We start from the raw sequence: 14,271 nt of genomic DNA, 5'->3' as shown, positions 1-14,271 counted from the left end.
CTTATGTAAGAGGGGAAGACAGCGGTCTACCCAGAGAGACCTCAACACGAGTAAACAATTGAAAAAGGTTCATGTAACACATTGGACCATGACTCTCTGAGGAGGAGGCTCTGAAACTCCCTGAGGAGGAGGCTCTGAACTCCCTGAGGAGGAGGCTCTGACCCAATATACACTACTGGTAGGGAGCAGAGTAGAAGACAATTGTCCCTACTACATTGCACCACATATCTTTACAATGACAGTGGCCTGTAGCACAGGCCCTGTAACTCACGGACATGTCTCTTGGCCACTAAAAAAAACGTGCTTGTGCTTCAATGGCCTCTCGAGCCTGGGAATAAAAACGCGTCAATTCTGCTCTTCACGTAAGAGGAGAAGACAGCGATTCTCCCAGAGAGACCACAACGTGAGTAAAAACAATTGAAAAAGGTTCATGTAACACATTGGACCAAGACTCTCTGAGGAGGAGACTCTGAAAACTCTGAGGAGGCTCTCACACTGAGAGGGAAGTTCTGAAACTCAGAGGAGGCTCTGAACTCCCTGAAGAGGAGGCTCTGACCCAATATACACTACTGGTACGGAGCAGAGTAGAAGATAAATTGTCTCTACTGCATTGCATCACCTATCCTTTACAATGACAGCGGTCTGTAGCACAGGCCCTGTAACTCACGGACATGTCTCTTGGCCAATAAGAAAACGCGCCTGTGACGTTTTCAAATGGCCGGGGGAAACCCGTGTCCCACCTACCCTGATTCGGTGTGGGAGACAGGAAAATCCCCCCGAGAACGAGAGAGAGAACGCCCTCGACAGGGAGACTGATAGGTAGAAAGGCACAACATCTCGGCCAATCAGTTTCGTAAGGATATAACTATATCCGGGAGGGGAGAGGTTTATTTTACCCACCCCCTCACCACCTCACCCCTGATACGACGCCAAAAGAAAGCAGAGCCGTGCCACCAGGTGCATGGCGCGCCAGATGAAAGCACATACTTACCTGTAGAGTAAAAGCTTTACATCATGCACGCCAGCCACAGCCGATAACCTCGTTTGTGTAAAAAACAGGTTTTATCCACGGCTCTGGCTTATGTGTGAAAAACTTGCCACCCGTTATTTTTATCATTACCCTTAAGCAAAGAAAAAATTACAAGCTAAAGAGAGGGAGTCAAGCCCTTGGTCATATGCCACCACTATGTACAACTCTGTAGGTTAACACCCAGCCAGTTGCGGACTCAAGCCACGTTTCCTAAACGTTACATGAAACACACAGACAACTTCTCATCATACAATAAAAACCGAGTTCATTTTACTCACGTAAGAAGAATGCTGTTTTTAAGTAGAGAGAAAGACATAAGCCATGGCCAAATGCTAGAACTTACAACCTTGCTAAGCTATACAAAATAGCGACCAACACAATTTTCAAAGAAAACTGTACAACACTCAAAGCAAGAAAAAGCAACCTCAGCATTTCTAACTGCGAGTTCACATAGCACACGTCGTATCTCCCAAATGCAGTGAAGTAACACATGTTTTGTTAAACAAAGACATCGATATTAACCAAAAACATTCGGGAGGGGGAGGAAGGAAGAGTGGGGCATAGTGTAATGTCCTACGGACTCCTACCTGAACCCCCGGACGCAGGACGAAATGGCCACAACAACAGGTTGGTCCACCATGTTGACGAGGCCTCTCGCTGGCGGAACCAGAAGCGGCGACGGCTGGAGCCTTGCTCCGGCGCGACGGCCCCATCCTGCGGCCGGTCATGGTGCAGGCCCGACGACATCTTCTGCCAGAGATGACGCCGTAGTCAGAGTGCTCAGGGCCCGCTACTCCCTCACGGCTAGCGCCAATGATTATAGCACAAGCTAACAGCTAACTCTGGGCTGACTGATAGCATCAAGCTAACATTTCTAGCCTAACGGCTTAGCCTAACAGCTAACTGGCTAACAGTTAGCTTTTACCGGCTATCGATAGCCACCAGCTAACGCAGTAGCAAGCTACTACTGAAGCTGTATAACGTGAGGAATAGCGATACAAGCCAACACTTCAGACAGCCGCTGTCTCTCCTTCTTTTTATCCAAAAGAAAAAGGGAAAGGCAACACACGTCCCTCTCACAGAACAGTGTTTACCAGACACAGCGGCATCGGCAGTAAGCCTCGTTGTACGCGGGCTACAGCCGTCCTGAGCTCGGAGATATTCTCATAATGAAACACCAAGCTTGCATCCTCCATGCCGGGTGTTTTCGTCTTGAAAAGCGGGGCCAGCGCGGCGGCAGAGGGTATCCGTTTTCAGAGACCCGAGGACTTGAACCGCAGACTCGGAATCACGGCCCCAGGAAAACAAAGCTACAACCTCTCTGAGGAGGAGCACTGTTTTATCATGGGGCATCAAACTAGAACCCCCTCCATGCCGCTATGGAGAGGCAACGAAGGGATTCTAGCCTGGAGCCGACCTTACGCAAGCTGTGCAGCTGCCCCCTCACAACTATAATAATAATAATAATAATAATAATAATAATAATAATAATAATAATAATAATAATAATAATAATAATAATAATAATAATAATAATAATAATAATAATAATAATAATAATAATAATAATAATAATAATTCATTTATTTTGTATAGCGCTTTTCAAAGACCCAAAGTCACTGACAATAGGCATAAAAGAAACAAAGAAAACAAAGAAACATAGAACCACGAGAACAATAAGAATACACAGGAACATAAAACCACGACTAACAAATACGGGAGTGAGTAGGGGAGACAGTCGGGAAGAGAGTAAGGGAAAACCAAGGGGGGGTGGGGGGGGGGCAGGAGAGGAGAGAACGTAGGGCAGGGGAAAATTGTGGTGGGTTGGAGGAGGGTGGTTATGGGTAAGGAAGGTTGAATGCTAGGGAGAACAGGTAGGTTTTGAGTCTGGATTTGAAGGTGGAGAGTGAGGGAGACTCTGAGGGAGGGAGTTCCAGAGTCGGGGTGCAGCTCGTGAGAATGCGCGGTCACCAAAACGTTTGAGTTTGGATGACAGGACAGTGAGGGAAAGAGTGGAAGAGGACCAGAGGGAACGGGTGGAGCGGTAGGGGAGAAGGAGGACAGTCAGGTAGGGGGGGGGGGGGGGCAGGCTATGGAGGGCTTTGAAGGTGAGGAGTAGTGTTTTGAAGTTGATGCATTCCTTGATCGGGAGCCAGTGGAGGGAGTGGAGGACAGGAGTGATGTGTTTTTTAGCGGGACCGGGTATTAGTGAGGAGGCGGGCGGCTGAGTTTTGTACCATCTGCACACCTGAGGCCCGCGTCGCAAAACCCCACCCGCCCAGAGAGACCGTCAGCTCTCACATAGCCGACCGCCTCTCGAGGCATAGTATCCAGCTGCAGAGCCGGAGACAATGCCGGCGGGGATTGCTCAGCGACGCGCGCTAGGCTTGGGCGGTATAATTTTTTTATGATTTATGGTATGACTTTCATTTTCATCAGCGGGGGGGGGGGGGGGGGGGGGGGGGGGGGGCGGAGCTAACAATATACTCGTTATTACCATCACATAACGCTTATATTGAGACACGTTGACATTAGGGCCGTTCTTTCAACCTAAAAGTGCACTTTCTTCAACCTCGCACCTAAATTCCTTAGCAACCCGGCCGTGTTACCAAGTAAACAAATCACAGAACGATAGCCAGTTAGCCAGCCAGGTACCGACGTTAGCTCTCAGAACGATTAGCCACGTTAGTTAGCCAGCATCCAGCCGGGCAGAGACGTTAGCTCTCAGAACGATTAGCCACGTTAGTTAGCCAGCAACCAGCCAGGCAGAGACGTTAGCTCTCAGAACGATTAGCCACGTTAGTTAGCCAGCAACCAGCCAGGCAGAGACGTTAGCTCTCAGAACGATTAGCCACGTTAGTTAGCCAGCAACCAGCCAGGCAGAGACGTTAGCTCTCAGAACGATTAGCCACGTTAGTTAGCCAGCAACCAGCCAGGCAGAGACGTTAGCTCTCAGAACGATTAGCCACGTTAGTTAGCCAGCAACCAGCCAGGCAGAGACGTTAGCTCTCAGAACGATTAGCCACGTTAGTTAGCCAGCAACCAGCCAGGCAGAGACGTTAGCTCTCAGAACGATTAGCCACGTTAGTTAGCCAGCAACCAGCCAGGCAGAGACGTTAGCTCTCAGAACGATTAGCCACGTTAGTTAGCCAGCAACCAGCCAGGCAGAGACGTTAGCTCTCAGAACGATTAGCCACGTTAGTTAACCAGCAACCAGCCAGGCAGAGACGTTAGCTCTCAGAACGATTAGCCACGTTAGTTAGCCAGCATCCAGCCAGGCAGAGACGTTAGCTCTCAGAACGATTAGCCACGTTAGTTAGCCAGCATCCAGCCAGGCAGAGACGTTAGCTCTCAGAACGATTAGCCACGTTAGTTAGCCAGCAACCAGCCATGTGATACAAAAAGAGTCCAGAAAAGGGAGTATATACATTTGACGTAAAAACTGTACATTGGAGGAGGTTGGGTGGGGTTGTGTGGGGGGGGGGGTTGGGTAGGGAGGGGTTGGGTTGGGGGGGGGGAAACACTGTACAAACAAGCAAACCTGTACATTGGAGGGGGTTGGGTTAAGACATTTACAGGGGCCAGTTTTGAATTGCAGTCTCCCATAGGTGTTCCCTGAGAGTGGTTTTGAAAGTGGGTAGTGATTCACATACCTTTACAGCTTTGGGTAGGTAGGGCGTTCCACATTGATGTGGCATAATTGCGAAACGTGTTTAGTCCCTTGTTTGAGCCGAATCTGGGTTTAACATGATTTGTGGAGCTCCCTCTGGTGTTGTGATTGTTGTATTCACTGACCTTTGGGAAGTATTTTGACATGTACATGGGTACCTTGGTCGTGTAGTGTATCTTGTAGACCAGGCCCATTGCAAGTTGCTGTACTCTGTCGTCTACTCTAAGCCATCCTAGGTTGTTAAAGTGGGCAGGGGTGAGGTGGGTTCTAGGAGTAAGGTCAAGCAGTAGTCTGACCAGTTTGTTTTGAGATGTTTGTAATTTTGTTTTTAGCGCCTTTGAGGTGCTTTGGTACCATGAGGTGCAAGCATAGTCGTAGTACCCTTGAATGAGTGCTCCTGCCAGAGTCTTCAGGGTATTCTTGTTTACCAGAGAGGAGATCCGGTACAAGAATCGAGTTCGTTGGTTGACTTTTTTTGAGTAGGTGTGTACATGTGGAGAACGTTTTTTCATTGTTAGTATGATTAAAGGGATAGTTCCAATAGAGCATAGCGTAAAGCTATACGATTTATAACTCATAGTGGGCTGAGAGTGGATGGTCACAGACTCTACTTGTTATAACTCATAGTGGGCTGAGAGTGGATGGTCACAGACTCTACCTGTTATACTGTAACTCATAGTGGGCTGAGGGTGGATGGTCACAGACTCTACCTGTTATACTGTAACTCATAGTGGGCTGAGAGTGGATGGTCACAGACTCTACCTGTTATACTGTAACTCATAGTGGGCTGAGGGTGGATGGTCACAGACTCTACTACTGTACCTTTTTTCGGGGTTATAACATCATGCATTCATGCTTCTCCCATCTCACATGACACAATAATTACTAGTATTCTGATAAATATTATAATATTATAATGAATCTCCTCATTCTATTGGGTATTCTGTTAAATATTATACTAGTATAATATTATAATGAGTCTCATGGCCCACCAGCACGAGGTGATAACAGGATGTTTTTCTTGGTGTGTGTGTGTGTGTGTGCGTGCATGCGTGTGTGTCTGTGTGTGTGTGTGTGTGTGTGTGTGCGTGTGCGTGTGCGCGTGTGTGCGTGTGTGCGTGTGTGTGTCTGTGTGTCTGTGTGTCTGTGTGTCTGTGTGTCTGTGTGTCTGCGTGTGTGCGTGTGTGCGTGCGTGTGTGTGTGTGCGTGCGTGTGTGTGAGTGTGTGCGTGAGTGAGTGTGTGTGTCTTGTCCTTCCTGGACGGCAGCCAGTCAGCAATCAAACGGACAGGAAGTAGTGGTATCCTGGAGAGGAAGTGAGTTCACACGTAGCAAGGTTAAGGAGACCCCCCTCGCATCATCCCCCTGTCCACCCTTTTATCTCCAGTCCATTACATCTCAAGACCCTCTCATCATGTACAATACAATGTACCATCCGTGGTGCTGAATGGTTCTCAAATCGAGGTCCAGGGAACACCAGGAGGGCCATCTGAATGTGGACTAGATTAAAGCTACAATTGATTGAGTCACAGATTTATTCGTTTGAATTTTGCTCTAAAACATGTCGTAACATGGACACACTGACCGAGTGGTTCCTCATGGACACACTGACTGAGTGGTTCCTCATGGACACACTGACTGAGTGGTTCCTCATGGACACACTGACCGAGTGGTTCCTCATGGACACACTGACCGAGTGGTTCCTCATGGACACACTGACTGAGTGGTTCCTCATGGACACACTGACCGAGTGGTTCCTCATGGACACACTGACCGAGTGGTTCCTCATGGACACACTGACCGAGTGGTTCCTCATGGACACACTGACTGAGTGGTTCCTCATGGACACACTGACCGAGTGAGGTTCATCCATCCACAAGATTCAAGAGTTTTTATTCATCACATACATACCAGGGCATACAGTGAATGTGGTTGGCCATGCCCGCTTCGAAAAACAATAGTAATAGTAATAATAATACAAAAGATAACTAGAATAGACATGGTGAATAGACATGTTAATACATCGCTTAAAGGCACTGGATTCTATGTACATACCTATACAATGTGCAGTGTTTCTTCTATGTCCCTTTGCTATACTTGCTGTTAATAACTATACTATACAACAACCACAACAAGTTATTTTCTTAAAGTGTCCTTTTCCTTCCTTTAAAGTGTCCTTTTCTTGTGTGTTTAAAGTGACCTGTGGTGCGTTTGTGCGAGTGCGAGTGCAGAATGTTTCACAGAGAGGCTCCTGCTTCTAAAACAATCATAAAACGGTGTCACAGTGGCGCAGTGGTTAGCAACCAGAAGGTCCTGGGTTCAAACCCCCGGCTTCCTCCGGTTTCCTCCCACATTAAAAGACATGCATGCTAGGTTTCCTGCCGTTGCCCTTGACCAAGGTACTGACATTACAACAGGAGCCACACTATGTGACTTCACTGATCCTAAACAGTGAGGATGTGTCAAATGCAGAGGACGGATTTCCCCAAGGGGATTAATAAAGGCTCAACCACTTAAAAGCTCTGTTATGTCCTAGCTATGAAGTGTGTTGTCTGTGTGCCTGCCTCTCTGTGTGCCAGGCACATTGCCCACCTCTGACTAATTGAGAGGCACCTCTGCAGGGTGCGTAACCTCTTCCACCCGACGGAATGGTCATAAATCAATATTTCTGGACTGTTCTATAAAACTAGCAATTTTCATTTCAAACATATTCAAGTATAAACATCATGAACATGTCACAACAGCATTCAGAATGTATTATCATCAATACGTTAGTTTAGGAATAGGTTAAAGTGCTATATAGATAGATTTTCTTCTTTGGAATGTCTGTATAATCCGGGAGAGGCGACCATTTTGTAAAGCCTTGAACCATGGGAATTGTAGTTTTTTTGTGGTCATTTTGTAACGGAGACGTTTAATGAAGACGTTTAAGAAATAGGCCCTTACGGGCGGTCAGGTGGCGTAGCGGAGATTGCGTTCGTCACCAACACAGGAGACGCTCGATTCGCCTGTTCGAATCCAGCTCACAGCTCCGGGGTTGTCACCAGCTTGGCTGGCCGTTCACACTAATACAATTGGCTGTATTAGAGGGTGGGAAAGCTGGCGGGGTGGGTCCGGGTCGTTGCGACTCCTACAGTTCGGTCGGGGCGCCTGCTCAGCGCGGATAGGATCTAAGGGGGGTAGTGTGATCCTTCCACACGTTACACCCTCTCAGTGAGAGTCCGCGCTGCCAGGTGAAAAGAAGCGGTTGATTGGCTGGACGTGTGTCGGAGGAAGCACGTGATAGCCTCCACTCTCCCAGACCGACTGTGGGGGGTAAGTGCGCAGCGACCAGGAAGGGGATTGGGAATTGGCATAATGACTAACATTGGGATGGGAGAAAATCGGAGGAAAAAGGAGGGGGAAAAAGATAAAAAAAATTAAAATAAAAAATAGGCCCTTATGCCAAATTGAATCAGGCCTTTCTGAAATCAACAAAACAGGCAAGGATTTTGCCCTTGCTTCTCTGATAGACATGTTCCCTGATGAGTGTATGGAGGGTGTAAAGATGGTCTGCTCTACGTTTTGTAGAATACTACAAAAAAGTTAGTCTCTCTCTCTCTCTCTCTCTCTCTCTCTCTCTCTCTCTCTCTCTCTCTCTCTCTCTCTCTCTCTCTCTCTCTCTCTCTCTCTCTCTCTCTCTCTCTCTCTCTCTCTCTCTCTCTCTCTCTCTCTCTCTTTCAGACGTGGTTCTAATGTATCTCTGGTACTGGACATGTCAGCTCTGGGATCAGTGGAACCCCTCAGCGTTGCCGTGGTAACACCCAGGGAGACAGCGGCCAGAGAATACCTGCTGACCGCCGGCCGACCAATGACGCGGCAGCAGCTCCGTGATGTCGTCACCAACACACACACCCTGCATGCTGAGTTTGCTGTGAGTAAGCTAACCACACACACACACACACACACACACACACACACACACACACACACACACACACACACACACACACACACACACACACACACACACACACACACACATACACACATACGGCAGTATGCATATCTCCTAGGGCTATGATACAGTGGCCCGACCTTTTGGGCTGTAGGTCAACATCAAAAAGCTGAGTGAGCACTTCCTGTCCAGCCAGGGTGTCCCCACTGCTACCGCACCATTAGAGTCCAAATCAGAAAACTCCACCTGTTTTCTACCCAGAAGACACTGCTTCTTCCTGGTCTGAGATTCAGTGGTGGAACACTGAACTTTACTCATTACTGCAATGATTGGAACCAGTAACCTCAGTAGAGAACTTGCCTTGCATAGCCAGACATCTCTCCACACTATGTTAGCGCTGTGCCAGCGCTGGAGAGAGGTCTGGCTGAACCCATTATCATTCCACTATAGGGGGGGGGGGGGGGAACGCTCTGGCTTGTTTGTATTTCTTTAAACTAATCACAATCATCCTGGGTGGCGCTAAGCCCAGGATGCAGCGACGGTGCCCTTGAAAAATAGTGTCGCAGATAGAGGAAGTGGAGGAGAATTCTGACTGAAATAGACTGAACTATACATCTCTATGACATCACTCTATACATCTCTATGACATCACTCTACACATCTATATCTCAACAATGAGCAAAGAGGTCATTGCAGGGTAAACACAGAGGACAACACCAATGCCATCTACAGGAAGGGACAGAGCAGAGAGCAGTTATTCCTGAGGAGACTCAGGTCCTTCAATGTGTCCAATAGACTGTTTTACCAGTCTGTAGCCAGCCAGTGTCCTCTTCTTCACTGTTGTATGCTGGGGGGGTAACATCAACTCAAGAGACACTAACAAACTAAACATGCTGGCGAGGAAGGCTAGCTGTGTAGTGGAGTCAAATTTAACAAGCTGGTGAGGAAGGCTAGCTCCGTAGTGGAGTCAAACTTAACAAGCTGGTGAGGAAGGCTAGCTCCGTAGTGAGTCAAACTGAACAAGCTGGTGAGGAAGGCTAGCTCTGTAGTGAGTCAAACTGAACAAGCTGGTGAGGAAGGCTAGCTCCGTAGTGAGTCAAACTGAACAAGCTGGTGAGGAAGGCTAGCTCCGTAGTGAGTCAAACTGAACAAGCTGGTGAGGAAGGCTAGCTCCGTAGTGAGTCAAACTGAACAAGCTGGTGAGGAAGGCTAGCTCCGTAGTGAGTCAAACTGAACAAGCTGGTGAGGAAGGCTAGCTCCGTAGTGAGTCAAACTGAACAAGCTGGTGAGGAAGACTAGCTCCGTAGTGGAGTCAAACTTAACAAGCTGGTGAGTAAGACTAGCTCAGTAGTGAGTCAAACTGAACAAGCTGGTGAGGAAGGCTAGCTCCGTAGTGAGTCAAACTGAACAAGCTGGTGAGGAAGGCTAGCTCTGTAGTGAGTCAAACTGAACAAGCTGGTGAGGAAGGCTAGCTCCGTAGTGAGTCAAACTGAACAAGCTGGTGAGGAAGGCTAGCTCTGTAGTGAGTCAAACTGAACAAGCTGGTGAGGAAGGCTAGCTCCGTAGTGAGTCAAACTGAACAAGCTGGTGAGGAAGGCTAGCTCCGTAGTGAGTCAAACTGAACAACCTGGTGAGGAAGGCTAGCTGTGTAGTGGAGTCAAACTTAACAAGCTGGTGAGGAAGGCTAGCTCCGTAGTGGAGTCAAACTGAACAAGCTGGTGAGGAAGGCTAGCTCTGTAGTGGAGTTAAACTGAACAAGCTGGTGAGGAAGGCTAGCTGTGTAGTAGAGTTAAACTGAACAAGCTGGTGAGGAAGACTAGCTCCGTAGTGGAGTTAAACTGAACAAGCTGGTGAGGAAGGCTAGCTCCGTAGTGAGTCAAACTGAACAAGCTGGTGAGGAAAGCTAGCTCCGTAGTGAGTCAAACTTAACAAGCTGGTGAGGAAGGCTAGCTCCGTAGTGAGTCAAACTTAACAAGCTGGTGAGGAAGGCTAGCTCTGTAGTGAGTCAAACTTAACAAGCTGGTGAGGAAGGCTAGCTCCGTAGTGGAGTCAAACTTAACAAGCTGGTGAGGAAGGCTAGCTCCGTAGTGGAGTCAAACTTAACAAGCTGGTGAGTAAGACTAGCTCCGTAGTGAGTCAAACTAAACAACCTGGTGAGGAAGGCTAGCTGTGTAGTGGAGTCAAACTTAACAAGCTGGTGAGGAAGGCTAGCTGTGTAGTGGAGTCAAACTGAACAAGCTGGTGAGGAAGGCTAGCTCCGTAGTGGAGTTAAACTGAACAAGCTGGTGAGGAAGCTAGCTGTGTAGTAAGTCAAACTGAACAAGCTGGTGAGGAAGGCTAGCTCCGTAGTGAGTCAAACTGAACAAGCTGGTGAGGAAGGCTAGCTCCGTAGTGGGAGTCGAACTGATCAAACTAGAGGTGGTGGCCGAGAGGAGGATGAGGACAAATCTGAATGCTATACTGGAAAACCCCTCCCACCCCCTCTATGAGGAGCTAGCTAACGTCTACTTTAGTAGAACTTGTCAAGGTTCAGCAGTCTTACCTCTTATCTAAAGTAATCTACAAGTAAACTAGTGATCTATTTCACTTCCATTCAAGGGCGTAACTTTGTTGTCAGTGGTGGAGGGGACACATTTGGGGCTGTGGTCAGTGGCGGAGGGGTGCTACGTATAGTTGTATGGTCGCGGGGTGGGGGAGGGGGGTTAAAGGGGTGGTTCCCCCCCTTTCGTAGATTTAAAAAAAATAATCAGTTGTGCAAGTCAATTTTGGTTGAATGTGTAAAACAACAGCCTAGAGGCTTTTAAATACAGACAGACAGACAGACAGACAGACAGACAGACAGATATTTCACAGACACCAAGCAATGCTGTTGCATTTCATGGCAATCTCAGTCGTTCACAGTTTCACACCAAACTTTGAGGGGAGGGGTGTTATGTGGCCTATTTGAGCACACCTGGGCCCCGTTCCCCGTACCTGGATAACTGAGTTAGCCGGATAACTTTCGGTTAAGTCTGACTTAAGCCGGACTTTCCGGCTCCCCGTACCTGGATTGTCCAAATCACCATGACAACAGATCCAAAAGTTTGAGCCTGGTCGAAAGCAGGGTTTAAGTTCAAGTTAGCCGGATGAAGCACAGCCACGCCCCCGCAAAGAAAGTGACAGCGCGTTTCCTGAAATTATTCCCACAGTCTAGGATCTGCTTTATACCATTCTGAATTACGTTTTTGTGCTCCATTCTTCCAGAGGGGGCTTTTGAAATGTAAAATAGACCCAAAATGCTGATACTAAATTCACTTTGTCCTAAATAATGCACGTTATATATACTGTGGCGCTCGCTCGGTGCGATGTACACATTATGTGGTTATTTTAATTGTAACTGGGATTAAGATGTCTGATGAGATGCGCTGTTTGACGGATTTGAGAAATTGAATGAGCCGTTGACGTCACATTAATGAATGAGGATAAAGAGAGAAAACTTCATTCAAAATAAAGAATATTCTAAACACGGGTCTCTCGTTCATTAATGTATAAACAATGAATTTATCCCATCTGGCACAGTGGCGCAGCGGTAGTGCTCAAACCTGCCAACCCAGCGACCGGTGTTCGAATCCCCGTGTTTCCAATATAATTTTTTGGAATATAATATTAATGATTATACGCCAAAGTAGCCTAGTTGTAAGTTAAAATATTATAAATCTACATGCATTGAGGATGTCATTCTTTATATAGCTCTCAACGTGCACCAAATTGAATTATTCCTACATCGCAAAAAGAAGGAAAAGACCGGGTTTCGAACCCCGGTCGTCTGCGTGAAAGTCAAAAGAAGAACCCGTTAGACCACAGTGGAGATAAGTAAAAGATCGACCATACATCAATCAATGGGAAGAGAGCCGTATCGTTATTCTGTATAACAGTTCAACTAATTATTTTCGCTAGCAAGATCTCATTTGATTATTCAATCCAGCAGGCAAGTTTAAATAAATATAATCTGATTGATTGAGGTAATGAGGGACTTAAAATTAGCCTATAGATAATGCATTTAACTTGTCGGCGAGGCGATTGAGCCGTACTGCAATATGTTACTAAAGTTTTAAATCAATTAATCAATCAATGCCGCTAGAGAATCAGGATCTCTGCTCTCGACACTTGCTGCCTTCTCGGCTGAGGCGGGCACGCGCACTTATCCTGGGTCTCAAGTCTGGCTTGAGTTAACGAGACTGAATCCACCTTCGAGGAACAGGAAAATCCCGGCTTCAAACATCGGGTTAACTGAATCTGGATAATGACATCTTGATCGACTTAGTTGAACCAGGTACGGGGAATAGGGCCCTGAAGACTGGGCTGTTGTTGATATGCAAAGACAGCTGTGGTCGGTAGTACTTAGCGCCGGGTGCTCACCTGGCTACTTGACTTTGCATGACAATGGCTCAGAGATGCACAAGCAGCCGTTTTCCGTGTGGTCCTATCACGTCGCGTCACCGTTTATTATCGTGCAGGGGACAATAACTGCATTCTGAAAACAAGTCTGTCCTGCTATATGGCTCTGAGTGCTGGAGAGTAACAAAACAGGATATGAGAAAGGTTGACATCTTCCACAATAGCTGCTTACGTAGGATCTGCAACATCTTTTGGCCAAATAGAATCTCGAATGAGGAACTTTATAAGAAGACAGGCAGCTTGCATATGTCCCTTGAGATAAGGAGACGGAGGTTAAGATGGCTCGGCCATGTATTGAGGATGCCCAATGAAAGGTTACCCAAAGTTGCCTTGAGATGGACCCCAGTTGGGAAGAGAAAGAGGGGTAGACCAAAGAACACCTGGCGAAGAACAGTGATGATGGAGCTGAAGGAGATGGGTCTTTCCTGGGACGAAGCACAGGCCAAAGCACGAGACAGGATTCAGTGGCAGTGTATGATTGCGGACTTATGCCCCAACCGGGACGAAGAGGATAAGTAAGTAAGTAAGAAAACATGCAGGGTACATGTCCCATGTGTCCCCCCCTTTAGTTATGCCCCTGCTTCCATTCATATTTCAATCATACTTCTGAAGTATAAACAAAAACAGACAATATAAGTATAAAATAAAACAGACAATTCTGAGTCTAAGGTTGATGTGTGTTGTTTACAGATTTATTACCTTTGAAAAATAAAAGCAGATCCAGTCAGTTTGTTGTAGGTGTGCTATGTATCTTTATACAATGGCATGCACATTTCTCAATTCTGATTTGCTGAAACAGTCAAGTTAGACGTTGTTATTTATCATAACACACGCTCGTGATCCCAGAACCCGCCCACAACCGAATTACAATCACTCCGCCGTTCGTGGTTTTAGGAATGAAACCAAGATGGCGGACAATAATCTTTATGAATGGATACTGATAGCGTCATAATGACTCATTCAAAAACTATTGTCACATGGAATGTGTTAGTTGCTTACACAATGTTGGATTATGTAATTGGTTGGTCATGACTCATTGTTAAACAAAATATAAATCGCGCGAAGTGTGTTGTTAGATGCCATTCATCAAAAGGACACTCTCATTTCACTGTTAATAAAATGTTCAATCAATCAATCAATCAATCAATCCAATAACACACGCTCACTTCACTGTTAGACGGCATGCTTTGAAGCCTTG

General features: G+C 46.9%; 1 protein-coding gene across 1 annotated transcript in view; it reads left to right on the top strand.

The window, feature by feature from the left end:
- LOC311242117 (receptor-type tyrosine-protein phosphatase R-like) overlaps positions 1 to 14,271 on the top strand; it is a gene marked incomplete at its 5' end in the record, with an annotated part of 61,231 nt that overhangs the window by 20,660 nt on the left and 26,300 nt on the right. The window contains one exon of the mRNA XM_084331072.1: positions 8,423 to 8,612. Coding sequence (XP_084187198.1) covers positions 8,423 to 8,612 — 190 coding nt within the window. The remainder of the gene's footprint in view (positions 1 to 8,422; positions 8,613 to 14,271) is intronic.

Source organism: Notolepis coatsorum (assembly GCF_963971535.1).
Source record: "Notolepis coatsorum genome assembly, chromosome: 15".
In the NCBI taxonomy this organism is placed as follows: domain Eukaryota; kingdom Metazoa; phylum Chordata; class Actinopteri; order Aulopiformes; family Paralepididae; genus Notolepis; species Notolepis coatsorum.
This window is presented reverse-complemented; position numbering and strand designations above follow the sequence as displayed.